Source organism: Elephas maximus, chromosome 1 (assembly GCF_024166365.1).
Source record: "Elephas maximus indicus isolate mEleMax1 chromosome 1, mEleMax1 primary haplotype, whole genome shotgun sequence".
Classification (NCBI taxonomy): domain Eukaryota; kingdom Metazoa; phylum Chordata; class Mammalia; order Proboscidea; family Elephantidae; genus Elephas; species Elephas maximus.
In genome coordinates this window covers 232,139,267-232,167,088 of record NC_064819.1, presented here as the reverse complement: position 1 = coordinate 232,167,088, position 27,822 = coordinate 232,139,267, and the positions used below count along the sequence as shown (strand labels likewise).

General features: G+C 45.1%; 2 protein-coding genes and 3 non-coding genes across 5 annotated transcripts; 4 read left to right on the top strand and 1 right to left on the bottom strand.

Moving 5' to 3' along the window:
- The first annotated feature begins 55 nt into the window (after positions 1-55).
- Positions 56-8,198, top strand: TCP1 (t-complex 1). The gene is made up of 12 exons (XM_049904916.1): positions 56-292; positions 1,283-1,368; positions 1,720-1,848; positions 3,629-3,726; positions 4,106-4,216; positions 4,591-4,772; positions 5,121-5,247; positions 5,861-6,036; positions 6,440-6,563; positions 6,890-7,082; positions 7,211-7,374; positions 7,896-8,198. The coding sequence occupies exons 1-12, from the start codon at positions 229-231 to the stop codon at positions 8,110-8,112; spliced, it is 1,671 nt and encodes a 556-aa protein (XP_049760873.1). The 5' UTR covers positions 56-228; the 3' UTR covers positions 8,113-8,198.
- Positions 1,979-2,117, top strand: LOC126057998 (small nucleolar RNA SNORA29). Its single transcript, XR_007513037.1, has one exon. It is a non-coding gene; the product is annotated as a small nucleolar RNA SNORA29 (small nucleolar RNA).
- Positions 3,881-4,017, top strand: LOC126058002 (small nucleolar RNA SNORA29). Its single transcript, XR_007513041.1, has one exon. It is a non-coding gene; the product is annotated as a small nucleolar RNA SNORA29 (small nucleolar RNA).
- On the top strand, positions 6,632-6,762 carry LOC126057970 (small nucleolar RNA SNORA20). The gene has a single exon (XR_007513030.1). It is a non-coding gene; the product is annotated as a small nucleolar RNA SNORA20 (small nucleolar RNA).
- Positions 8,107-27,331, bottom strand: ACAT2 (acetyl-CoA acetyltransferase 2). Its single transcript, XM_049904931.1, has 9 exons — positions 27,192-27,331; positions 25,154-25,288; positions 19,268-19,449; positions 16,934-17,051; positions 13,528-13,671; positions 11,050-11,172; positions 9,807-9,961; positions 8,909-9,019; positions 8,107-8,483 (listed from the first exon to the last, which is right to left on the bottom strand). The coding sequence occupies exons 1-9, from the start codon at positions 27,244-27,246 to the stop codon at positions 8,313-8,315; spliced, it is 1,194 nt and encodes a 397-aa protein (XP_049760888.1). The 5' UTR covers positions 27,247-27,331; the 3' UTR covers positions 8,107-8,312.
- Between the last annotated feature and the right edge of the window lie 491 nt (positions 27,332-27,822).

Sequence of the window (27,822 nt, the reverse complement as noted above, 5' to 3'; positions counted from 1 at the left end):
TCTTGTTCCCCACTTCCGGCATATTAACCCTCCTCTTCCCCCGAGCCCTTCTCTTTTTCCCGGCCTGCCCCGCGGCCGGGCCGGGGGAGCTGGGAAGCGCGGCGGGCGCTGTTACCCAGCAGTCCCCGCGGCGTTGGTCGGGTAGGTGCACGCCGTCGCCGCTGTCTGCCCAGGGAACGAGAGACTAGTCTCCCGCGGTGTGAGAGGAACGTGTGCCCTGCTGCGAGGATGGAGGGACCGTTGTCCGTGTTCGGGGACCGCAGCACCGGGGAGGCGATCCGCTCCCAGAACGGTAAGGGCGGCGAGGCCTGGTCGAGCCGAGCCTCAGCCCTGGGCCCGCGGCTGCCCTGCTCTCATCTCGCCGCCTCCCCTACCCCCAGAAAAGAGGCGTTGGGGCTTCTTTGGCGGGGTCCCGTCGGCTGTCGTCGCCGCTTTTGGGCGGGCAGCAGCGCCCTCTCGCCGAAGGGGAAGCATCCTGGAGAGAGCAGCACGCCGTGAGAGCTGCGCCGGCTGGGCGGGGAGGCCGGGGCCGGGAAAGCGGGAAGGAGCGTCTTCCTCAGCCCTGGGGCTCGCCTTTACAGATAAACAAATGGCCGCAGGGCATAGGTGGCACGCCGGTTGTAGCGCCCCGGCTCTCGTCTGCAGCGGATGCCGGTCCCCGACCTCCAGATCCGGTCGTTACCTCGCTTATCGCTGATGGCGTCCCGTAATAAAATCAGCTGGCGAAGTTGGAATTGTATGTTAGTGTTCTTCGTCCCGAAATAATTAGGGAAGGCGATTCCTGGGTGACTAGTAAACGTGGATATGCTTTATGTTAGTCAAAGCTGTTGTTGCTGTTCCTGAGCTTGTTTTGAAAACGTTTTTGTAGGTTCCTAATTTTTTGGGCGAATTTGAAGTAAAATCACTGTTTTTTCATTCCATTACAGCTTTTTTAGTTCCTGGTAAAGAGACTGCTAATGTAATTTTTCCTGCCCTAAAAGGTGTCAGGATCTGAAGGAAAGGGTGATGTATAGTTACAGTGTGTGGAGTGGTAGAACATAAAACTGACCAGTAAATTGCTTTTTTAATTCTAGAAGGGAGCAAAAGGATTATTCTTTTAAAGATTTTGCATCCCTTTTATAAGTATATCCAAAATGAATTTTCCGAGATTCCCCCACCCATCAGGTTTTTAACAGAGAAGATTCGTGAATTTGGGGAAGTTTAGTTTACTCGGGCTGAAATGATTGCTTTTGGAGTTGTAGGTTTTTCTAATTGTGCTTCTTTTTCCATTGATTGACCACAGTTATGGCTGCAGCTTCTATTGCCAATATCGTAAAAAGTTCTCTTGGTCCAGTTGGCTTGGATAAAATGTTGGTGGATGACATTGGCGTAAGTACGACTATTGTGTTCATGTTATTGTGAAGAAAAATAAGAGTTCTTAAAGTTTTGCTGCATCAATTTTTTTTATCAAAACCTTGGTATTTGAAGATGTAAAAGGTGAGCATGTATTATAATGGGGCTGTGTTAATTTGAAACCAAACTTGTTTCGGTCGAGTTGATTCTGACTCATAGCAACCCTATAGGACAGAGTAGAACTAACTGCCCCGTAGAGTTTCCAAGGAGCACCTGGTGAATTCGAACTGCCGACCTTTTGGTTAGCAGCTGTAGCACTTAACCACTCCACCCTGAGGGTTTCCTGTATTAATTTAGGGGCTATCTGTTTTCTCCCCCCGTTATTAGGATGTAACCATCACTAACGATGGTGCAACTATTCTGAAGTTACTGGAGGTAGAACATCCTGCAGCTAAGGTTCTTTGTGAGCTGGCCGATCTTCAGGACAAAGAAGTTGGAGATGGAACTACTTCGGTGGTAGGTACTCGTCTAGTAGGGTGGCAAAACATCTGCATTTTTAATGTTGGTTTTTGAAAGTTTTGACAGTATTCATACATCACACAAGGGTTTTATCTGTCCCCCCAACCTTCTTCCTGTATCTTTTTTTTTTCCCATTTGACTACCACTTTAGATCTTAATAGTAGATCTTAGCGGTTATGCTTGTGGGATAGATTAAAATTGCCGTGATCTGAAGAGGGAGGATTTTTTGTGTCCTTCTTCTATATGAAATGGCTGTACAGAAAATTAGTGACATTTATGAACTTTGTCTTTATGATTACCTAGTGAGAAAAATGTTACTTATGTATTTTTCAAGTTTATATTTTAGAGGTTGACAGTCTCAGGATTTTAAAATGGAAATGTGAGAAGTTAATGTACCACAGTATGACGGTGATAGAAAAAATCAGTAGACGCGATTAATAAGGTGATGTAAATAAACTTCTCGAAGACCATCCAGCACACTGGTGTAGTAGAAACACTGTTGTTTGATGAGGAGGATATTAATTCTAGCAAAATAAGAGGTAGTTTATGGGAGGGGACAGGGGAGAGTTAGTATTTATGGATTAATCTTTTAACCCTGAAAGAATAATCTCTTGAAATAATGAAAATAGTGTTTTATCTGAGTAATTTGTTTTATGGTGATGTCTCTAACAACATAGTTTACAAAAATCAAGTAGACAGGATTTTTTTTTTTTTTTTTACATGAAGGTTTACAGAACAAACTAGTTTCTCATTAAACAGCACACATAGTGTATTATGACATTGGTTAAAAACCCCACAAATGGCAACACTCTTCCTTCTCAACGTCGGGTTCCCCGTTACCAGCTTTCCTGTTACCTCCTGCCCTCTAGTCCTTGCCCCTGGGCCTAAGTGCCCCTTCAGTCTTGTTCTGTTTTATGGGCCTGTGCAGTCTTTGCCTGGAGGTTAAATCTGAGGAGTAACTACATTACTGAGCTGAAAGGATTTCCGGGGGCCGTACTCAGGGTTTCTCCAGTCTGTCAGGCCAGATCAGGCTTTTTTTTTGTTGTTGTTGTTGTTCTTTAAGTGAAAGTTTACAAATCAAGCTAGTCTTTCATACAAAAATTTATATGCACCATGCTATATACTCGTAGTTGCTGTCCTCCTAATGAGACAGCAACTCCTTTCCAGTCCCTATTTTCACTGACAGGATTTTTTTTTTAAGTTTCTGGTAATTATTTCTTAGTGTTCCTTAACCAGTAAACCAGTTGCCATGGAATCAGTTCCTACTGATGGTGACCCTGTGTGTATCAGAGGAGAACAATGCTCTTTAGGGTTTCCATGGCTAATCTTTTTCAGGAATAGTATTCAGCTCTTCTGAGGTACCTGTGGGTGTACTTCAACCACCAGCCTTCAATTCGTCTAGTTAACTGTTTGCACCACCCAAGGACTCTTAGTGTTCCTTAGAAGAATTATGTTTAAAATAAAGTAAATCATAAGCTAAAATTGTTCAGATTATTTGAGTAGTCAGACTCCTGATTTATCGTCTGTTGATCATTAATCTCTAGAGGTGATGGGTGTGTGGTTTTCTCTTGTGTTACTGCTGTTAGTGGGAACATCTTTCTGGCTCCTTGTTGGTTCTGGCCGTTTGTGTGCCAGACAGTGTAGACTCTTTTCCGACGGCCAGTTTGTTTTACCACTGTCACCGTTCTGGTTAATGTCTGATGGTTGAGGGTTGTATGTACATAGGCGTTGCACATATTGAGCGTTAGAATTAAGAACAATGAATGTTTTTCAACAGGTTATTATCGCAGCAGAACTTCTAAAAAATGCAGATGAACTAGTCAAACAGAAAATCCATCCCACCTCAGTTATTAGTGGCTATCGACTTGCTTGCAAGTAAGATGGTTTGAATTTACAGCAATGTTACTTGATGTAATAGTTTTAAAAATATTGGCTAAATGTTTTATTAGTGATAATTTTAATTTGAAAAAATTGTATTTTAGTGTTTAAGTAGTAATATTTGAAGTAAGAAGTAGGGCCAGTATCTTTTTTTCCCATTCGACTGCCACTTCAGATCTTAATAGATTTTAGTGGTTATGCTTGTGGGATAGATTAAAATTGCCGTGATCTGAAGAGGGAGGGTTTTTTTGTGTCCTCCTTTTGTATGTAATGGTTGTACAGAAAGCTAATTCTAATAACATGTTGACACTATATGTTAAACTTGACAAATACCAAAAAAGCTTATGTGAACTTTTCTCCCCCATACCTTAAACAGGGAAGCAGTGCGTTACATCAGTGAAAACCTAATTATTAACACAGATGAACTTGGAAGAGACTGCCTGATTAATGCTGCTAAGACGTCTATGTCTTCCAAAATCATTGGAATGTATCTTTGTGGTGGTACAATAAAGTTTAGGGTTTTTTTTTTTTTTTTAAGTTAGATTTTTATCTTAGTTTTTATATTTGGCTTAGTAGTCTATATCAAATTGATAAAATGCGTTACAGATAGATTATACTGCATTAAAGTTGCCTGTTGCTTTCTCTGCTTTTCAGGGGTGGGAGAAAAGGTAATATAAAGTGTGGATAAAAATGGTATGAAGTGAAGGTACTGACAAATAGCACTGTAGTATTTTTACGACATGAGTAACACGTGTTTCTTTGGAGAATGAAATTGCTAAAGAGAAACAAATCCCTTTGAATTACGCTTTGTTTTTATGTGTAACGTCCATTTTAAGTTACCATCCTTAACTGTTGGCTTAGAAATGGTGATTTCTTTGCTAACATGGTGGTAGATGCGGTACTTGCCATTAAATACACAGATGGAAAAGGCCAGCCTCGCTATCCAGTCAATTCTATTAATATTCTGAAAGCGCATGGAAGAAGTCAGACAGAGAGTCTGCTGATCAATGGCTACGCACTCAACTGTGTGGTGGGATCGCAAGGTAAGGGCTGGGCTTAGGCCATGTCATGAGAGGACCACAGTTAAAATGAGTTGCATACTGTACCTTCTCAGATGAACTGTCCAAGATGTACACTAACCACTCTTTTAAATGGAGCCCAGCAAAAAATTGTTTATCACATTAGTCTCTTGTAATTTAAGGACATAAAACTCAGCACAAGTTTAAATTAGAGGTATTTAATGATGTAATTTTTTTTTCTCAGGTTAAATATAAATTACAATCCCAGTTTCTGTAATATCTTTGTGTTTCTATTATGTATTTAAGGGTGTTTTGTATAAAATAGATTGTCATAGTTACTGTAAAGGAACTAAATACCATGTTTAATTATAGGTATGCCCAAGAGAATAGTTAATGCAAAAATTGCTTGCCTTGACTTCAGCCTGCAGAAAACAAAAATGAAGCTTGGTGTACAAGTGGTGATTACAGACCCTGAAAAACTGGACCAAATTAGACAGAGGTGTGTACAGAGGTCCTTTGTGGCCTTTAAAGGGTTGTTTATAAATTACCCTGGTGTTTGAGCAAGACTGTGACGGTAAACTTAAACGAACAAGTGCTTCATTTCATAGATAGTGGAGCATATGAGCAGAACTGTTTACTAGGAAGCTGAATGTGTTGTTTATACAGCTGGATTTTTAAGCATGTCTTCGGGGACTTTAAAGATTAGCGTTGTTAACTCTAGTCAAACTGTTGTACATAAACTTAAAAAAAGAAAGGGTGGTGGTGGTGTGTTTAAGAGATTTGGGTTGTTATGACTTAAACCTATGAAAATTGGCGTGTTTGTGAATTAGGGGTTTATGAACCTTGATAGTAAAGGCCAGGAACCTATTTCTTTCTAAGCACAGTTTTTAGTTAGGACCAAGGAACTCAAATTGGGGCAGAAGAGAGCCGAGTATGTTTTAACGTCTTGAAATTTTCTGCTTGTGAGGCTGAATTAAGTTCTGGTCATAGGTGGGAATGGATGGTTAATATAATTTAATCCACAATTATCTTTTGTGAAGAATACTCGGAAGGTGTAGTTGTATCACACAGAAACAAAATCGGGTTAATACTTAAATACATTTTCACTATAGAGAATCTGATATCACCAAGGAAAGAATTCAGAAGATCCTGGCAACTGGGGCCAATGTTATTCTAACGACTGGTGGCATTGATGATATGTGTCTGAAGTATTTTGTGGAGGCTGGTGCGATGGCAGTTAGAAGAGTGTTAAAAAGAGACCTTAAACGTATTGCTAAAGCTTCTGGAGGTATGTCTTCTGCCAACTTTGACGTGGTCCTTCATGCTGTTACACATGACCATGTAAAAATCTTTTCACATTGGAAGATTGAGACTAAGCCATTCCAAAAACAAAGTTTTCATTTCCTTAGTGCTGTTACATATATATTGATAGAGCCATTTTTTGTGTAATTGTGAAAGTTTTTCAACATACTGAATTTATTGAAAAATTCATGATTTTAATCTGTAGTCACTTCAGAAAATGAGAGTTCATCTTAAAGGGACAGTTGCTTTTATCTGGAAACCTTAAACTTGTATTTTATACATCACTTTACTGTAAGTAAATGTTTCTGAATTGAAGACAGAATGTTAAAGTCTTCGGGAGGAGAGTGAAGGAGCAACGTTTATTGTGTCTTTGCTAATTCTCTTAACAGCAACTGTTCTGTCAACTCTGGCCAATCTGGAAGGCGAAGAAACTTTCGAAGCTGCAATGTTGGGACAAGCTGAAGAGGTGGTACAGGAGAGAATTTGTGATGATGAACTGATTCTAATCAAAAAGTAAGGGCCACTTTCTAAATGACAAAGCTATATAGGTTTTCTCAGCGTTAAAGGTAAAATGAGGTCATCTTCCCATTTATTTGCTGCTATCGTCTCTCAGTGATATGAGCAGTTATACGCATGGGATAAAATATGCTGGACGTTTGTAAATAGAGATGAAGTCACTATATTTTATCTCTTCTGCATGGTCTAGACATGCTTTTTGGTACAGCATGTTGAACTCCTGTAAGTAGGGTTTTAAGAAGGGTGTTTGCAGTGAATTACCATGTAGACTGACTATATGAAAATACTGATTTCAGAACTTTGCTTACTTTTGTTTTTAATAGCACTAAGGCTCGTACATCTGCGTCCGTGATCTTACGGGGGGCAAATGATTTCATGTGCGATGAGATGGAGCGCTCTTTGCATGATGCTCTCTGTGTGGTGAGGAGAGTTCTGGAGTCAAAATCTGTGGTTCCAGGTGGGGGTGCTGTAGAAGCAGCCCTTTCCATATATCTCGAAAACTACGCGACTAGCATGGTAAGAAAGCCTTTCTTTCAAGATGGGCAAGGGAGAGACTCTGGCATTTTATTATGTCTTGTCTGAGCTGCCACTGCGGGCTTTAATTTTTCTCCTTTTGTGAACATGCCTAACTGCCTTTCTTCTAGGGGTCTCGGGAACAACTTGCTATTGCAGAGTTTGCAAGATCTCTTCTTGTTATTCCTAACACGCTCGCAGTTAATGCTGCCCAAGATTCCACAGATTTGGTTGCAAAGTTAAGAGCTTTTCACAACGAGGCTCAAGTTAATCCAGAACGTAAAAATCTAAAGTGGTGAGCATACGATTTCTCAGTCAGTTTCATCCTCGACTACATACTGTACGTGGTGGTTTTGTTTTAAATTCATGGTAGATTGTATTTTGGCCCTCCTAGACCTTTGGAAAATTACAGACCTCTCAAATACTTAACGAAAGGATGCTGATGAGGGGTTATTAGCATGGGTGTGTCTTAGCTCGATTCCTGACTTCTGCCTGCTTCTTGAAGGAGCCCTGGTGGTGCGAATGCTTCAAAGACCTGGCTCTTTTCTACCCTGGCAGTTGTCCCACTGGAAATGTTTGCATACAGAGTTCCTTGTTTTTACTACCACTTAGGCTTTTCTACTGTCAGTGCTGCTGGTTTGTGTCAATTTCTTTAGTTCTAAAGTGACCCTGCCACAAAGTCCCAGCATTACCCAAGATTAACATTTGCATGGAACAGATAGAATTATGGGCTGTTAGTTTTGTATTAGCTTTTAGAGAGAGAGGATGGGGTATGTTAGGTAAGAGGGCCATTTAGTGGTTTGTTTCTTCCTACAGGATTGGTCTGGATTTGGTCAATGGCAAACCTCGTGACAACAAACAAGCAGGGGTGTTTGAACCAACTATAGTTAAAGTGAAGAGTTTGAAATTTGCGACAGAAGCTGCAATAACCATTCTACGGATTGATGATCTCATTAAATTACACCCAGACAGTAAAGATGACAAACATGGCGGTTACGAAGATGCTGTTCACTCGGGAGCCCTTGAAGACTGACGTACTTGCTCCTTTATTTATAACAATGTTAAATGCACTTGTCCTGTACTCCAAGTATTACACATTAAAGTACAACAACCTAGCAAGCCTTGGGTTACTGTGAAGTGGAAGGTCCTTTCCATCCTCATTTTGGTCCTGTTTTCACATTTTAACTGAGTAGCATACAAAGTTTAAAAAGAAGGCTCAAGGTTAGATCACATTCATCCTCTCTGAACACACATTGCTATTCCCATCCCTCCCCCGATGCACAGGGCGGCAACACCACGCTTCCCACCAGTTCTCTCCATGGTGTGTAACAGGGTCACAAGAATCCGACAGCCAGATGCTCCGAGGGGGTGGCCCAAGGCTATGGCTCCTCCTTGAATGTTGACCTATGGGGGTAAAGATTTATTTTAGATTGTTCCATGGGCTTCGGGTTAAAATCCTAAACCTTTTTTATTTCCCCCTCTCAATTTGCATTTTAAACTACTTAGGAATTCCCTCATGCCTCTGACTCTCGTACCTGAATACCTGCTCTTGTTCCTTAATATAAAACTTAACTTCAAAAACGTTTTTAAGAACTTAAAATGTCCTGTTAATGTAGGAAGTGAATTAATGTAGTTGAGGGTTTTTGCCTTGGTGAAGTAATAATAGATGGCCCCCGCCGCCACACCCAATCACAGTAAGAGCTTCAGTCTGTCTTCGTTACTGTATGGCTAACACCTGGGAAGTAGCTCATTTCATATGCATGGGTTTTGCTGTTTACAGTCTTAAAGTTGTGGTAGTTGAGTTGTTAGGAGTACTTGCTCATGCTTACCTTCTCTGGGTTTAATCCCAGGTCTTTACCTATCGCAACAGAGAGGGCTGCGAAGGCTTCATTGATTTCAAATAGATCAACATCTTCCAGTGACCAGCCTGCTTTTGCAACCTGAAGGAGAGGGATTAGTGGAGTAAAGCGAAAAAACCACCGAGCCCCTTGCTGTCAAGTCAGTTCAGACTCAAGGGGACCCGAGAGGACAGAGTAGAACTCTCCCGTAGGGCTTCCAAGGAGCCTGGTGGATTCTAACTGCCAGCCTTTCAGTTAACAGCCTTAGGTCTTCACCACTGCGCCACCAGGGTTTCCATTAATGGAGTAGAGGTCAAGCTCACAAAAAGGCTCAAGATAAACCATTCACTGAGGACGTGAAGACAGCAGCAGAACATGCTGCCTGATACTGAAGAATATATAAAAACTGCTGCTTGGGGTTCCTAGGTACGTCCAATCATACTGCACACGTTCTGCCTGCTGACAGCAATTTCAGAAGGTGGCTGTGTTAAAAATATCCCTTAGGAATTCTAAAGGGTACTAAGTTTTGCACCAGTAGCTTCTGTCAGGAACAGGCAAGGTGGCACGGACTCAGTCCCCTAGGATACGTACAATCCAAATGGCTGTCTCTTGATGGTGGGGAAAGTACAGCAGAGAGAAAACTAAATGGTGAAGCTTATTAAAGCTTAATAAGGTTTGAAGTACTGTTTCACAATAAGGAAACGAACAAATGACACCTATTAGGGATAAATAGGGAAACAAAGTCAAGCAACACCTGGCATTTTGCAGTGGGAAGGAGATCTAAATAAAGGCTCAAAGAAGTGTGGAGAACTTCATTTGGCATTGCAGGTTGTCTGCTTCCCAAGAGATGAGGTTACTAAACGGTGTGAACTGAGACTGTGACACTCACGGCTTGCTTTATTGCTGGAATCGGTCCTGTTCCCATGATGGAAGGCTCTACACCTACTTGTGACCAGGAAACTATCTGTGCCAAGGGTGTCAGCCCCCGATTCACAGCTTCTGACTTCTTCATAAGGACCACAGCTGCAGCACCATCGTTTATTCCTGCAAAATACAAATGTTTCCATTTCTAGAAGAATGCTTGTTAACTCCAATCAGGTATCTGTGCCTACTTTCCCTTCCACCTGAAGACAGGAATTAAATAGTTTTTAAAACCTCTTGGCAGAACTGTTCCCATAATTCAACAGGCTTTACCGTGTAGTTAGAGATGTAAGTTTGAAGGGAAAGATTAGTCTAAAGGACTAATGGACCACCACCACCACAGCCTCCACCAGACTGAGTCCAGCACAACTAGATGGTGCTCTGACAGGGATCACAATAGAGGGTCCTGGACAGAGGTGGAAAAAAATGTAGGGCAAAATTCAAACTCACAAAAAAAGACCAGACTTACTGGTCTGACAGACTGGGGAAATCCTGAGAGTATGGTCCCCAGACATGCTTTTAACTCAGTACTTAGGTCACTCCTGAAGTTCACCTTTAAGCCAAAGATCTGACAGGACCATAAGAGAAACAATAATATACACAGCTCAACCATATACATGAGACTAAATGGGCACAGGCTGAGAAGGCAGGAAGGGACAGGAAAGTGGGGACGAATGGAAATGGGGATGGGAAACCCAAGGTTGAGAAGGGGAGAGTACTGTCACATTGCAGGGCTGGCAACCAATGTCAAAACAATATGTGTATGTATTGTTTAATGAGAAACACTAATTTGCTCTGTAAACCACCTAAAGCACAATTAAAAAAATAAATGGGAAGTTTGGCCATGTGACATACCTGACCACAGAACCTTCAAACTGAAGAGTGAACGGGAAGATTAGAGTGGGGGAGGGGAGGCTTAGGGAAAGAAATGGAAAAACTAAGCTCAGACCTAGGGGCTTCTGATACTGGAAAAATTCAAAGGGAATGGACAAACGCTGGGGTTCCATAATTTCTTCATTTTTATATCTAGTTAGGACGTCAGAAAAAGAAACCCATCCTTTCAATATAGGTTAAATCAATTACCAAATATAAAGTACATTTTTTTCCTAAAGCAAACTTTGAAAATAACTGTATGAACAGTTAATGAAAAGTTAGAAAAAAGGTCTTGACTTGGTAGCAGACTTGTGGAACTGCCTTACAAAGTCTCTAACCTGAAGCATTAGCTGGGGTAACCGTGCCTGTTCCGTCTGTAAGAAAGCAAGGCTTTAGCTTCGACACAGCTTCCATGTTGCTTCCGTGTCGAGGAAATTCATCTGTTTTAACTTCAGTAAGACCTGAAAAAAGGAAAAGCAGTTACGCAAGATGAGTACAAAGGTGGCACTGCACAGACTACAGATGTCTGAAGGATCTTTCAGGCGTGATCTAGGGTTCCGATTTGGAATCAAAGCTTACTAACATACGTCCACTTTCATTCCAGTAGGAGGAAAGTACACACTAACAATTATTTTTCTTGAAACATTTCATGAGAACTCTCCTCAAAAGTGAGCTCAAGCGGGAATGGGACTATTGCCTATTGGGTACATCATTTCTGTTTTGGCTGATGAAAAAGATGTGGAAATATTCTAGTGGTGATGGTAGCAAGATATTGTGAATGTAATTAATGCCACCAAATTGTACACTTAAAAATAGTTAAAATGACAGATTTTATGTCATATTTTTATCACAATAAAAAAAAATTTTAAGAGACCTCAAGAGAAACACAAATTTGGATTTCAAGTACAAGGAACATCAGTTTGCTTTTTGAAAACCCTTAACATTCAAGACAGCAATTATTTGGGAATCTATAGTCTGGGATCCCTCTCAAGAGCTGCATTTCAGGCCATCAGAGTACCCACCCCAGTGTGCCCCCGGCATGTGCACAGTTAGGAAACCAGCTTCCATGAAGCTGGACACCACGTCAGAGGATGCACCCACCAACTTCCACTGGACAAGCTTAGCGCCCTTTGCCCTCCTGGTTTCCATGGAATGAACAATGTGGGGTAAAGAACCTAGTTTTACCCTAAGTACAGTGGCCTTTGTCTCTGGCTCCGAGATTCGTGCTGTTGCGTTGGGGACTGCCAGACCAGAAGACTCACCTGGGAGAACAATATCAACTAGACTCGGGAGGCATGACTGAGCCTGAACACACTCAGTGAGCTTCCTGTTTGGAGGGGACATCTGTTCTTGGGAGGGTAAAGTGTCCCTTGGGAAATGGATGTTCCATTTTGGGAACCCTCCCAGACCGCACCTATGCATTTCTTCATTTGTGTCCTTTTTTGGCTATAATAAATCTAGTCATAAGTATGGTATACTCGCCACGAGTTCTGTAAGTTGTTCCAGAGAAATTACTGGGCCCACAGAGAGCCACAGCAGGCCAGAAAGTGAGGATGTTGAGTGGACTCCTGAGCCTGCAGCTGGCATCCTGAAGGGGTAGTAGGAAACCAGCCCCAAATCTGAGGCCAGCAGGGCAGAAGGTTGGGGTATCGTGTACTCCCCAAACGTGCAGCTGGCATCTTCCTATCTGGCAGTCTAAAAGATAGTAGCCTTTTTAACTTGTGAGCTCTGACCTAGCTCTGGGTGGCTAGGGTTGGATGGCCACAGGGTCAGCTGGCGATTAGAATGGAAGAATGGGAAGGTGGGAGCTGGGCCAATCTCCACGTTTTGAGGGTTGGATTCATGTTGATCCTTACCACATTGTTGACAATGAAGGTGGAATTTACCAACTTTACACAAACAAGACACAACATCTTTTAAAAAACTAATTAGATAAAACCCCAGAATGCAAAAATGAGTAGTAATGTTTTCCATTGGACCTACAGATAATGCGTTGGTGAACCTGCTTAATACACAAATGCTGTTCACATAATTCCATGCAGTATTTTGGCTTCCCTTTACCAACTACTTATTTTCTATTAAAGTGTTGATTAAATTGCTCCTTCAAAAATCATTTCCAAGTCACTCCTCTTACATGAGCTATCTCGCAGTAACTGGTCTCTGGTCCATATGAAATTCCATATGTGTATCTGACAGTCCCTGAGACATTTTGACCTTTTTCATATCCACAGTCCTTTCTGAGGAAAGCAGTTCGAGTTTCTTGTACAAAAAGTTGCTATGTTTGAGTCACAGGACTTTGCTAGTTACAACAGAAAGATCAGGGAATGTCAAGGCCAATCTCTTAAGTGCGGGACCTAAGAAAAATCGGTCATCAATAAGGGAACTGGACCAGAGCACTCCATAGTAGACAATGGCCAACCGACCCAAAAAGATTCACTCGTGAGAGATCTAAACGTAAGATGCACACAGAAGGAACAGGGAGTAGGGGACGTTCCCTCCTGAGGAGATTCAGCCTACAGGGATGGCAAGTCAGTTGTAGCTTCCTATCAACCAAGAACAAATGCTCCAGTTTTTCATGAAACCTGCTGTTATCAGCTTATCAGCCTTGGACATGGGAACCGAGAGTATCTGAATGCTGACGGTTTCCCGTGTTTCCTGACTCCGTAAACCTGTAAGACCCCCATCTCCACTTCCACATTCAGATGTGTCCAGGTCTATCTTTCCCGTGAAAGACCTAAGACACGATTTCTATTTTGGCCTTGCAAAACATTCCTATATACTATTCTTTTGGATATTACTGTTATCAGTAAACCCACCTTTTCTGGAAGACACAAACACTGGTACGATCTCTTTGTCAAAATGGCCGGCTTTCTGTGCACTCTCTGTCCTGTTCTGGGACAGAATGGCAATCTTGTCTTGATCTTCTCTACTCACTTGCCATTTTTTGGCTACATTTTCAGCTGGTGAAGAGGAAAAAAAGCAAAAAACAGACATTTTCATGAACTCTCTCTTGGTAGCTCAAGCTTTTCACATTTAAACCAGCACTGACCATGCAGCACGAGCAGGCTCTCAGGTGGGTGTTTTCTCTGTGGCAATCCTGCAACCACAGCAAAGAATGTGGAAATGTCCCAGTGACTCCTGAGAAGGCATTTTCTTTCTTTCCTTCTGTATTAGTCACTTGGGGTTGCCATAACAAACTACCCCAAACTATGAGGCTCAAAACAAGAGAAATTAATTCTCTCACAGTTCTGGAAACTAAAAGGCCAAATTCAGGGTATCAGGAGAGCCATGCTCTCTGAAGGCTCTCAAGAAAGATCCTCCCTTGCCTCTTCCAACTTTTGGCAGCTCCTGGCAATCCTTGGTGCTCCCTGGGTTGTAAATGCATCCTTCCAGCATCTGCCTCAGCCTTCACGTGGCACCTAACCTCTGTCTGTCTCTGTCTCTTCTCCTCTTTTACAACTGTAAATAATGGATTAGGGCCGACCCTACTCTAGTATGACCTCATGTTAACTAATAACATCTTCAAAGAGTATTTCCAAACAAGGTCACAATCACAGGTACTAGGGGTTAGGACTTCAACATATCGTTTTGGGGGGCTTAATCAAACCCATAACACATTCCTTTCATTCTTCCACCTTTTCGGTATAATTTTAAACAAATTCACCACTTGTTTACATTTTGCTCCATTTGCCTGTCTTTCTCTCTTTCTGAACCATTTGAGAGAAAGTTGGAGATGTCATGCCCCTTTACTCCTAAATTTTAATTTCAGCATATATTTCCCCAAAACAAGGTCATTCTCTTATATAACCACAGTTATCAAAATCAGGAAATTTAACCTCAATACAATTTGTTGTTGTTAAGTGCTGTCGAGTTGGTTCCTACTCATAGCAACCCAACGTACAACAGAATGAAACACAGCCTGGTCCTGCGCCATCCTCACAATCGTTGCTATGTTTGAGCCCACTGTTGAAGCCACTGTGTCAATCCACCTCATTGAAGGTCTTCCTCTTTTTTGCTGACCCTCTACTCTACCAAGCATGATGTCCTTCTCCATGGACTGGTCCCTCCTGATAACATGTCCAAAGTATGTGAGATGAAGTCTTGCCATCCCTGCTTCTAATGAGTATTCAATTAACAGCTCAGCTGCTAACCCAAAGGTGGGCAGTTCGAATCCATCAGCTGTTGCTTGGAAACCCTGTGGGGCAGTACTACTCCATCCTATAAAGGTCGCTTATGAGTCAGAATTGACAACAACGGGTTTGGTTTTGGTATTCACTATATCAAATCCTTGGTCCAATTAAATTTCATCTGTTGCCCCAGTCTGACTCATACCGACCCTATAGGACAGAGCAGAACTGTCCCACAGAGTTTCCAAGGAGCGCCTGGTAGATGTGAACTGCCAACCCTTTGGTTAGCAGCTGTAGCACTTAACCACTTAACCACTATGCCCCCAGGGTTTCAGAGGGTCGCTATGAACTCGATAGCACTGGGTTTGTTTTTATGGTTTTATTGCCCCAATGATGCCCTGTATAGCTATTTTATTTGTTCAGTGCAGAAGCTAACCCAGGGTCATGCATTACAGTTCCTTTATCTGGTGCAGTTCCTCAAAGTATCTTTGAGTTCCTTGACTATATTGGTTTTCTAATGCTGCTCTATAACAGAAATACCACAAGTGGGTGGCTTAAACAAACAGTTTATTTTCTCACAGTTTAGGAGGACAGAAGTCTGAATCCAAGGCCTCAGCTCTAAGGGGAGGCTTTCTCTGTTGGCTCTGGAGGAAGGTCCCTGTCTCTTTTCCACTAGTGTTCCTTGATTCCTTGGCAATCTTCATGTGGCCTGGCCTTTATCTTCTCCCATTCCTGCTTGCTTGCTTCTGGGCCTAATCTGCTCCTTTTATATCTCTGCAATGATTAGCTTAAGACACCCCCTTCACTGATAAGGCTTCATTAACGTAACAAAGAAAACCCTATTCCCAGATAGGGTTACATCCACAAGGATAGGGGTTAGGATTCCAGCACCTGTTTTGGGGGGACACAATTACATCCATAACACTGATATTTTTGAAGGGCAGGGCCAGTTCTTTTGCAGAATGTCCCCTAATTGGGGCTTGTCTAGTTACCTCATTAGGTTAAGATTATGTGAAAGGGAGGCATACAGACACCGACTGACGCTATGATCTTCTCAGGACACCTGAAGCCAGTGTATCTCAGGCGACATTAGCCTTCCTCACTTGGTTAAAGATGTGTCCACCAGGTTTCCCCATTGCAAAGTTACTATTTTTCCATTTATAATTAATAAGTAATCTATGAGAAGTTACTTGCAGGTTATTAAAATGTCTCCTCATCAAATGCTCACCCCACTAATTGTAGCACTCATTCATGATTTTCTAACTCCCACGTTCCTCCTAGACGTCACCAACCGGCATTCTCCTGTAAAGAAGGGCTCTCCCTCCTTTCTCTCTTATTCAGTTACTTACATCAATATGGACGCATGTATTCTCATTTCATTTAATCAGTTATAATCCATTACTATCATTATTTATGCTTTATTACAGTCTTTACTTTTTAGAGCAGTTTTAGGGTTACACAAAAATTCTGCAGACAGTACAGAGGGTTCCCATCTGCCCCCTTTCTTCCTTGCTGTTTCTCCTGTTATCAGCATCTTGCATTTCTGTGGGACATTTGTCACAACTGATGAAGCAGTATCAACACATTATTAATTAAAGTCCATAGTTTACATTAAGGTTCACTCTGTGTTGTACAGCCCTATGGCTTTGGACAAATGCACCTGGCATGTGTCCACCATGACAGTCATGGAGTAGTTTCACTGCCCTAAAAATGCCCTGTGCTCCACCTGTTCCCCTGCCCTCCTTCCAGCCACTGGTATCGTTATTTATTTTCATTGCCCAGGATTTGGGCAGTGGTAGCCCCTTTAAGCTGGCTCCTGTGTCCTTTTGACAGGTCCCCAGGATGGGCACTTGTTTATTTTTTCAGCAGTTTTGTCCCCGTGCTGGCATGAGGCATTTCTCCAAGGAATTCTAGTTCCTGTTAGTGGAGAATGGTATTTAGAAATGAAGAACTAGGTGTGAGGATTGCTCACTGTTACCGGTATATCGCTTTTTCTAGCTAGGCCTCTTTCTAGACACGTATACCGCTTATACCATAAATATGTATTTCCTGAACCTTTTTTAAATTAACATGCTTTCGGCTATGTCTGCTTTACCTGTAATGCCCATATGATAGTTGTGGAATGCATCTGTAAGACCATCACAAAGTATGCTGTCAAGTAGAGGCATCTCACCAATCTTTACTCCTGTTCTCAAGTGAACCAAGTGAGGAGCCTGGGAAAAGAAATACAAATACACTTGTTTGGTTATAATCAGTCCTCTCCTTACGATCCCACTCAAAACTATCCAGTGTTCCTCAGTCTTCACCCAGGCCCCTTGCTACCCCTTCTCCCCTCGTCCTGCTCATTCCCCTCCTCACGCAGGCCCCAAGGCTTGAAGGTCCCTAAAATGAGCAGACTACTCCACCCTGCCTATCTCGGGAACCCATTACTCTATCTACTCATTCCCATTTCTCCATCAAAACCTATGCATTCCATGTGCAAGCTCCTTAACAAACTGAAACCCACTGTATTGCTGTCGACTCAATTCCAACTCATAGCAGCCCTCTAGGACAGAGAAGAACTGCCCCATGCTGTCTCCGAGGCTGTAATCTTTACGGGAGCAGAATGCCAGGTCTTTCTCCCACAAAGCTACTGGTGGGTTTGAATCATCCACCTTTCAGTTAGCAGCCAGGCACTTAACCACTGCACCACCAGGGCTCCTCTCCCAATTCTTTAAGAAATCCATTTATTCTTTCCAAAGAGACCACTACTTAGCCATTAAATGAATAGCTCACCTAGGGCTGAAGAGACACCAACAATGTGCTGCTTACTTTGCTGGGAGAAATAATGCCTACGGTGAGACTAATCAGGTTGTCTAATTAACTGATAGGAGGGACTGCTGGGTTGCGGGGTGTGCTTAACTCCCAACCACTCGACTGCAACTCTAACAGAGTAGAAAGAGTACAACTTGGAGTCAGAAGAGCTGTACTGGAATCCCAGCTCTGGGCCTCAGTTTCCTTATCTGTAAATTAGGAATAATTTAACCTATGTGGAGTCCCTGGGTGGTACAAACAGTTAAGAACTCGACTAGTAGCCCAAAGGTTGGCGATTCAACCCACCCAAAGGTGCCTTAAAAGTTAGGCCTGACGGTCTGTTTCCAAAAGATCACAGCCTTGAAAACGCTATGGAGCAGTTCTACTCTGTCAGATGTGGCCACCATGGGTTGGAATCAACTCAATGGTAACTAACAACAACAACTCTGAGGGCTATTTGGGGACTTCAGAAAGACCTCATGTATAAAAGCACCCAGTAAAGTATGACACAGATTTTAGTACAGTTTTGTAAGCTCCCATCAAAATCAGTGACTGTTCTGCTCCCTTCAGCCTCCCTGCTCCTGAGCCTCGGCAGTGGCTGGGCCGAACTGGCCTCTGACTGGGGATTCCCAGGTCAGATGCTGAGCTGCCTCACTGGGAGGCAGGAGGTACACTTTTTTTTTTTTTTTTTAATTTTTATTGTGCTTTAAGTGAAAGTTTACAAATCAAGTCAGTCTCTCAAATGAAAATTTATATATACCTTGCTATATACTCCTCATTGCTCTCCCCCTAATGAGACAGCCCGCTCCTTCCCTCCACTCTTTCTTTTCCTGTCCATTCCACCAGCTTCTAACCCCCTCTACCCTCTCATCTCCCCTCCAGATAAGAGATGCCAACATAGTCTCAAGTGTCTACTTGATCAAAGAAGCTCATTCTTCACCAACATCTTTTTCTATCCCATTGTCCAGTCCAATCCATGTCTGAAGAGTTGGCTTTGGGAATGGTTCCTGTCTGGGGCTAACAGAAGGTCTGGGGGCTATGACCACTGAGGTCCTTCCAGTCTCGGTCAGACCACTAAGTCTGGTCTTTTTACAAGAATTTGGGGTCTAGGAGGTACACTTTTTACTGCTATCCCAATCAAAAGGATGGAACTTGCAGAAACACATTCCATCTGGCACACTGACTAGAAAAGAGCAGAGTCACAGGTCACTCTTCCAAGGTCAATGCCTCTAAAAGGTCAGCAAAGTCTGCTCCCTAGGATCCTCCCTGTCATTTGCAAGAAGGCAAGTGGCAACATCTGTTTCTGACTTTGCCTCACAAGACATTTTAAAAAGGGCTGTCAGTGACTACTGTTATGGGTTTAATTCAGGAGAAATTAACGCTTCAGTAACAACATTTTAGACAATACATTCTGTTCCAAATGGTGCTGGTTGACAAGTTTTTTTCTTCAACCTGAATTTCCCATCCTCCATGATGAACGTTAACATCCAGGCGGGCTCAAGGATGAATCTAGTTTTTCGTCTGCTTGTTTGTTTCCTGTTGCGGTTGAGCTCTGCTATGCCTCCATTTACCCGGCTGTGGCACAGCAGTGAGCTTATCTGCGAGAAGTCGCCAAGAGCTGTCCCCTCTACCTTACCTTGCTCATGTTTTCCATGCCTCCTGCAACCACGATACTGGAGTCTCCAGTCCCTACTGACTGGGCTGCAAGGCACACAGCTTTCAGGCCTGAGCCACAGATCATCTGGCAGCTCCAGGCCGGCACAGTGTAGGGGATCCCTGCGCCCACACTGGCTTGTCGGGCAGGATTCTGCCCGCAACCTGGGAGAAGGAACACGACAGGATGTCACAGCAAGAATAGATGCAAATCAGAAGCTTGCCTCCTGCCACTTCTGAAAGCCCATGGGCCAGCTAAGCTCCCTCCAGAGGCAGACAGGCCTGCGTGCAATCTATGCCAGACACAGTCGAGCCCCTGAATACATATTACCATGTCCTGCTCTCTGGTCCTGGGTGGCACAAATGACTATTAACTGAAAGACTGGTGGTTCAAACTCACTCACCAGCACTGTAGAAGACAGGCCTGGCAACCCACTTCCGAAGGAGGACAGCCTTGAAAACCCTATGAAGCAGTTCTACTGTACACACACGGGATTGCCATCAGTCGGAATCAACTCGAAAACTGCTTTGGTTTTTGGTTTTTTATACTGCTCTCTAGTTATTTTAGTTATATGCTTTCTGCCCTTTGTCCCTAAAGATGAAGATAATCAGAAGATAATAAAGATGGAAATAATAAGATCCAACAGTTATTCACAGGATCGAGCTAATAAAAGTAAAGCACTTAGCACAGCTTTAAAGGCCTGTTGTTGCTGTTAAAGGTTAGAACTCAATAAACATGGCTATTACTTTTACTACTGATTGTGTGGGAGATTCTCCATAAGTGAGAGACATGGAAGGAGATAGCAGGGGCACCAGCAGAGTGTCCTTCACAATCAGGAAAGAATGAGTCAGGGGTCTGCAAGGGCCTTGGAAAATCATAGGAAAGTGGTGTGCTTTACACTGGACATCAATGCTGTAAGGACAAGCTAGGAAAGGGGGAATGAGGAGAAGGAATTACAAAACTACCAAGTAAATACATAAAAAAAGAGGCAGCTCTGAGACAGAGTAAGTGCTAAAGGTGGTTTTGGGTGAACATTACCAGTTTTCATTACTAGTAATCAGAATGTATGCTGCCGAGTGAGCACAAAATTATTAGTGATCAGTAACTTATTAGGAGTGGTCAGGGGTCACTGGTCTACAATCTAAGCAGGAATCAGAAGCGAGATGTGAGCGCTCTCCTCACTCCTCTACTTCCAACCCAGAGACTGCCCCCCCACCCACTGTGAGGGGCGCAGGTACAGCGCCTGTCTTCTGCTGCATATCCAGGACCTTTGAGTAGCACCTCAGCAAGAGCTTCTCTGGACAAGAAGCCAGGTGCGTGGAGTGCAGAGGCCAACATGGGGCTTTCCAGGCAGCCAGCAAACCATTCCCATGAATTCCTCAAGGGGGCTGTTCACTTCAGTAGGCATGCGGTAGGGCTACAGAGATGAAGAAACCCTCGTCCTTACCTGGAGGCTAGAAGCATTGCTAATGACTCTAGACCCAGCTAGAACTGGGCCTCTTGGGTCCTTCACCCTGGTCCCGCCCTGGAGCCCAGCTACATGTAGAAAAAGAAATAAGCACAGCACAAAGAAATTAAGAAATAAGGCAACAAAGGAAGGATGAGCCATAGTAAATATAACAGCAAAATCACCTCAAGGAAAAATGAAGGTAGGACAAGCTTCAGTGTCTAATCACTTCTCTGCATCTTCTCCTCATGAAAGCCACTTGCATGCACCAGGGGAAAGAAACGTAATAACCTCACGTTGGGCTGTTAGCTATCCCCGAGCGATCTGTTTTTTAAAAACTAGCTCAGGATTAGGACCATGCTTAACATCAATAAGCAAATCCTTAGCGGAGGGATTGCATGTACCTAATATTTTTTTTTTTTTTTAGTTTTTAATAACAGTGAGCCTTGAGTTCCAGTACTGAAGGATTCTATGGGTAAACACTGGATGACACAGGAAGCATCAAAAGAAGTTGGAAGGAATACACAGAGTCACTGCACCCAAAAGAACTGGTCTATATTCAACCATTTCAGGATATAGCATATGATCAAGAACTGATGGTATTGAAGGAAGAAGCCCAAGCTGCACTGAAGGCATTGGTGAACAATAAGGCTCCAGGAATTGATGGAATACCAACTGAGATGTTTCAACAAACAGATGCAGTGCTAGAAGCGCTCACTTGCCTAAGCCAAGAAATTTGAAAGACAGTTACCTGGCCAATTGCCTGGAAGAGATCCATATTTGTGCCCATTTCAAAGAAAGGTGATCCAACAGAATGTGGAAATTATCAAACAATACCATCAATATCACATGCTAGGAAAATTTTGCTGAAGATAATTCAAAAACGATTGTAGCAGTACATCGACAAGAACTGTCAGAAATTCAAGCGAGATTCAGAAGAGGATGTGGAACGAGGGGCATCGTTGCTGATGTCAGATGGATCTTGGCTGAAAACAGAGAATATAAGAAAGATGTTTACCTTTGTTTTACGGACTATGCAAAGGCATTCGACTGTGCGGATCATAACAAATTATGAGTAACGTTGCAAAGAATGGGAATTCCAAAACACTTAATTGTGCTCATGAGGTATCTGTACATAGACCAAAAGGTAGTCATTTGAACAGAACAAGGAAATACTGTGTGGTTTAAAGTCAGGAAATGTGTGTGTCAGAGGTGTATCCTTTCACCATACTTATTCACGCCGAACGCTGTGCAAATAAACCGAGAAGCTGGACAATATGAAGAAAAATGTGGCATCAGGATTGGTGGAAGACTCATTAACAACCTGGGTTATGCAGATGACACAACCTTGCTTGCTCAAAGTGGAGAGGACTTGAAGCACTTACTGATGAAGATTAAAGACCACTGCCTTCAGTATGGATTGCACCTCAACATAAAACAAAAATCCTCACAACTGGACCAATGAGCAACATCATGATAAATGGAGAAAAGACTGAAGTTGTCAAGGATTTCATTTTACTTGGATCCATAATCAACACCCATGGAAGCAGCAGTCAAGAAAGCAAATGATGTACTGCATTGGGCAAACTGCTGCAAAGGAACACTTTCAGATGTTGCCAAAAGAACAGCAAATCTGTCTTGGAAGAAGTAAGGCCAGAATGCTCCTTAGAAGCAAGGACGGCAAGACTAACGTCTCACATACTTTGGACATGTTATCAGGAGGGACAAGTCCCTGGAGAAGGGCATCATGATTGGTAAAGTAGAGGGTCAGTGAAAAAGAGGAAGATCCTTGTCATGGATTGAATTGTGTCCCCCCAAAAATATATGTCAACTTGGTTAGGCCATGATTCCCAGAACTGTGTGGTGGTCCTCCATTTTGTGATTGTAATTTTATGTCGAAAGGATTACGATGGGATTGTAACACCACCCTTACTCAGGTCACCTCCCTGATCCAAGGTAAAGGGAGTTTCCCTGTACCAAGTTTTCTCTCTCAAAAGATAAAAGGAAAGGGAAGCGAGCAGAGAGTGGGTCCTCATACCACCAAGAAAGCAGCACCACGAGCAGAGCACGTCCTTTGGAAATGGGGTCCCTGCGCCTGAGAAGCTCCTTAACCAGGGGAAGATTGAGGACAAGGACCTTCCTCCAGAGTTGACAGAGAGAGAAAGCCTTCCCCTGGAGCCAACACACTGAATTTGGACTTGTAACCCACCAGACCGTGAGAAAATAAATTTCCCTCTGTTAAAGCCATCCACTTGTGGTTATTTCTGTTATGGCAGCACTAGATGACTAAGAAAATCCTCAATGAGATGGATGACACAGTGGCTGCAAAAATGGGCTCAAGCATAATGATTGTGAGGATGGCACAAGATCGTGCAATGTTTCGTTCTGTTGTATATGGAGTCACTATGAGTTGGTACCAACTCGACGGCACCTAACAACAACAAGGTGTTGAAAAGCAAAGATGTCAATTTGAGGACTAAGGTCTGCCTGACCCAAGCCATGGTAGTTTCAATCGCCTCATTTATGCAAAAGCTGGACAACAAACAAGGAAGACGGAAGAATTAATGCCTTTGAGTTATGGTGTTGGCAAAGAATACTGAATAGAACATGGACTGCCAGAAGAACGAACAAATCTATCTTGGAAGAAGTACAGCCAGAATGCTTCTTAGAAGCGAGAATGGTGAACTTCATTTCCCATAACTTGGACGTTTATCAGAAGGGACTAGTCCCTGGAGAAGGACGTTTATCAGAAGGGACTAGTCCCTGGAGAAGGACCCCATGCTTTGTCAAGCAGTGGGTCAGCAAAAAAGAGGAAGACCCTCAACAAGATGGACTGACATAGTGGCGACAACAATGGGCTCAAGCATAGCAAAGATTGGGAGGATGGCGCAGAACCAGGCGGTGTTTTATTCTGTTGCACACAGGGTTGCTAAGAGTCGGAACCAACTAGACAGCACCTAACAACAACAATTACACTAATCTCAGAAGTCAACTTTTATCACTTCTGTGTGCAGTAATTCACTTAATCCTCACATTAGGAAATACTATTACTTTCATCCCTATTTTATACCTGAGGAAAATGAGGCACAGAGAGCTTAAAAAAAAAAAAACCTTAAAATCATGCCAGAACAAGTGGTAGAACTGAGATTTGAATCTGTAGTCCAGCCCATAACCTCTTCATTCTGCCCTTACATGGCTCCATATAGATTTCCCACTCAGTGATTCAAAACTACCCCTTTCCTCCACCTCTCCTCTGTACAGCTTTCCCTGGAGCACACTGCTTTTCCTGCAGCCTCATCAGTGGGAGGTGCTCATTCTCTCGAGTCTCACTGATAAAAAGAGTGAAAGCAGGGCCCTGTTCTTGCTCCTCAGTGTCACTCACGGACCATGACCCTGCTGACCTACCATAAGACCCTGCCCCTTGCTCCTTTGCAGCCCATGCCTGCAGGCAGCATTCTTCCCTTCCCCCAAAGCATCACTCCGGCTGCTCCCCTTATTCTTTCTAAATGTAATCCCTTAGTTTTCTCCTCCTGCCTCATTCTCACAGCTGCCTCACCACCCATATGGTGGCCCCAGCCAACACACCCAACTCCCAGTTCCTTTAACTCTCCTGTCCATCTTTCCTTTGTTCCAACTCAACTCCCCCACACTAATGGCCAAGCCCTAGACCTTGTTTATCATCACCAGCAATTGCACAATTCTCAGTTTACTTAACCAAACACTCCACTACCTGTTCACCAGCACATGAGTACAATTCTTTGACCACAGACCAGTTGCAGCTGAATTGATCCCAACTCGTGGCAACCCCATGTGCGCAAAGGAGAACTGCTCCATGGGGTTTTTAAGGCCATGACCTTCAGAAGAAGGTCACCAGGTCTTTCTTCCATGGAGCCTCTAGGTGGGTTTGAACTGTCAACTTCTCAGTTAGTAGTGTTTAACCATTTGCGCCACCCAGGGACTCCTTCCAGATTGGTGACTTTTCACATTATCCCTATCCATCAGCCATATCCTTCTTTACTCTTCTTATCCAGCTCAGAAGCGAGCTTGATGTGAGCAAGGAGCTTATCTGTGTTGTTGGAGCCAGGTCCCCAGCACCTAGCACAGTACTGGCACATAGGAGAAATTCAGTACATTCTACTGAAGGTGACATTTTGGGGAGCATGGAGGGCCATGTATAACCTCCTATGCATTGGGCAGGCCCTGCTTCTGAAGAATGAAAAAATGGTGTAGGACAAGATGTCTAGATTCATTCTGGAAACACATATTAAATAAGCTATTGGCAGAGTTTTGCAGACGGGGGACAGGAGGCATTCTAACAGAGGGAAATCCATGAGCAAATATATGAGACGAGAATGTAAGTTTGTGTGTTAACAAGGTGTTCCTAACAAATCTGACCTCTGCCAGGGTCACTGAGGAGTTACCTGCTGTTAAAACATTTCCAAATATGACCTCGGACACCTCCGCTGGAGCCACACTAGCCCTCTTCAGGACTTCTTTGATGACAGTTGCACCCAGCTCATGGACAGGAACAGTAGATAAGGAACCATTGAAGGAACCTAAAACACATTGAGGGAGAGAGAGGACGGCTGAATCCTGAGGTTGATGAAGGAAGCCCACCCATGCCTGGGGCTACAGGGCCCCTCACCCAAACTGCAAGATGAGCCCGTGTGGCAAGCCCTTTTACCTGACAGGCTTGCATACCAGCGAGTCTGGGTAAAGGGCAAGGGCAGTTGTCACACTGGCTACAGCTCAGAATGGAATATGCAACACTAGAAAGATTTATGGAAGCCTCTAAACCTGTTGCCTTTGAGTCAATTCCTACTCATAGTGACCCTATAAGACAGGCTAGAACTGCCTTATAAGGTTTCCAAGGAGCAGCTGGTAGATTTGACCTGCTGACCTTTCTGTTAGCAACTGAGCTTTTAACCACTGAACCACCAGGGCTCCACAGAAGCTCTGGCCAGGGGGGTGGGGAAACTTTGCCATCTATTTTTAAAAAACTGAGGGGATGGATACCTCCCAGTGATTTCCAAACAAAAGAAGCCAGGAGATCCCTGTGGAAACGCTTTGAAAATTCTAAAAAACTAAGGACATGGACGTCAGCTACCATTCTTCATTAACCAACCGGAGGAGTCCCCGGCTTGTCCTCTCCAGCTCAGTCTACCTAGCTTGTGTCCCCACAGCTTGTACTTTCCACCATCTGGCTCAACCCCAACTTGGTCCCCTCAGGTGATGCTCCCAACTTTCCCCCACAGCTCTTCCCCCTCTCATCCCCCCAGGGGTTCCCTCAACCCATCCCCCCACTTCCCTCCAGCTCATCTCTGCCCTGCTTCCCCTTACCCCCACCCCCACCATGCTCCATTTGTTTCTTTCCCCCCACGCCTCCCCTCAGTTCAATCCCTCCTCTCCTCCTCATCCCCCCCAGGTCATCCCCTCAGCTTATACTCTCTGGCTTGGTCCCCTTGGTTGTCCCCTCAGTTCAGTTCTTGCCCCCACCTGTTTATCCCCCGAGTTGGTTCCCCTCCCTCGATCCTACCCGCTAGCTCTCCCCTAGTTCATTTCCCCAGGCTGCCCCCTCAGTCCCCCTACAGCTTGTCCCCCTCCCCCGCTTGTCCCCGCAACTAGGCCCCCATTTCGTTCCCTATCCCACTCCAGCTTGTCTCTCCGACTTGATCCCTCAGCCCCGTTTCCACGCCCCCCACCCGCCAGTCCCCTCAGATCCCTCACGGTTTGTCCCCCCAGTACGTTCTCTAAGCCCCAAGCCACATCTCACTCCCCCTCGCCCCCTCGTCTGTCCCCCCTCCAACAGCTCATCCCCTCAGCTCAAACCACCCCCCCCAGGTCATTCCCCCTCCTGGTTCTCTCAATTCAGATCACCCAGGCGCCCCGCCGCCGCCACCTGAGGGGTAACCGGTGGCCCTTCCTGACGGTAGCCAATCAGGAGTTTCACGAGAGAGCGCATCCCTGAGTCAGCCAATGGCAGTGCCGGGACGACAGTGGCTCTATCCTCAGGGAACCAATCAGAGCCCGCAGGAGGGCGGCCCACCCCCAGTAGGCACCAGGCGCAGCCCCAGGCGGGGAGGGGACAATGGCCGGGGTGCAAAGGCGCGGGGGGGGACAAAGGCGGGGGGCCAAGGGGGCGGGGGGTAAAGGCGGGGGTGGGGGGCAAAGGCCAGGAGGGGCGAAGCCCGGGTTCGGCAGACGCCGGCGACCACCTGTCCCCTCGCCCCGTGCTCCGCCGGCCGCGCCCTCCTCCGCCGCGGGTCCCCTCGCCCCGTGCGCCGCCGGCCGCGCCCTCCTCCGCCGCGGGTCCCCTCGCCCCGTGCGCCGCCGGCCGCGCCCTCCTCCGCCGCGGGTCCCCTCGCCTGTGCACTGCCGGCCGCCTGGTGAGCGTGAAGATGGCTAGGCAGCTCGGACGCGCTGCTCGGACGCCACCCCGCCCGCCTGCGGGCTGCTCACCAATGGCGGTTCGCGCCGCCGAGACGATGACCACGGGGTCCGAGCCTGCGCTCATCCTGCCGCCGCTGCCGAGGCTCTGCTACTGTGAGATCCCGCACGGCCTGCAGCACACAGGCCGCGCGGGGCGGTAGACAGAGTCCGCCCCGCCCCGTCCCGTCCGCCCCGCCCCGTCCCGTCCGCCCCGCCCCGTCCCGTCCGCCCCGCCCCGTCCCGTCCGCCCCGCCCCGTCCGCGCAGCCGCCAGTGCGCAGGCCCGGGGTGGGGGCGGGGCGGTGTTCCAGATTGGCGGGCCCCCAAACCCCCACATCCCCGACACTCACACTGACTCACCAGTGTGGGCGGGGCAGCGGACCCTGACACTTCCACACCCTCGAACCCTCAGACGGACACCCCAGTGCAGGCGGGGCTGTGGACCCCGGCACCCCAGACACCCCCAGCCCATCCCACTGACACCCCAGTGCAGGTGGGGCTCAGACCCCGACAGCTGCGCTCCCCCAGAACCTCCTACCGACACTTCAGTGCGGGTGAGGCTGCGGACCCCAACACCCTCACACCCCCAGACCCTACCACTGACACCCCAGTGGGGGCTGGGCTGTGGACACTCCGACGGAAACCCCCAGACTCTCCTACAG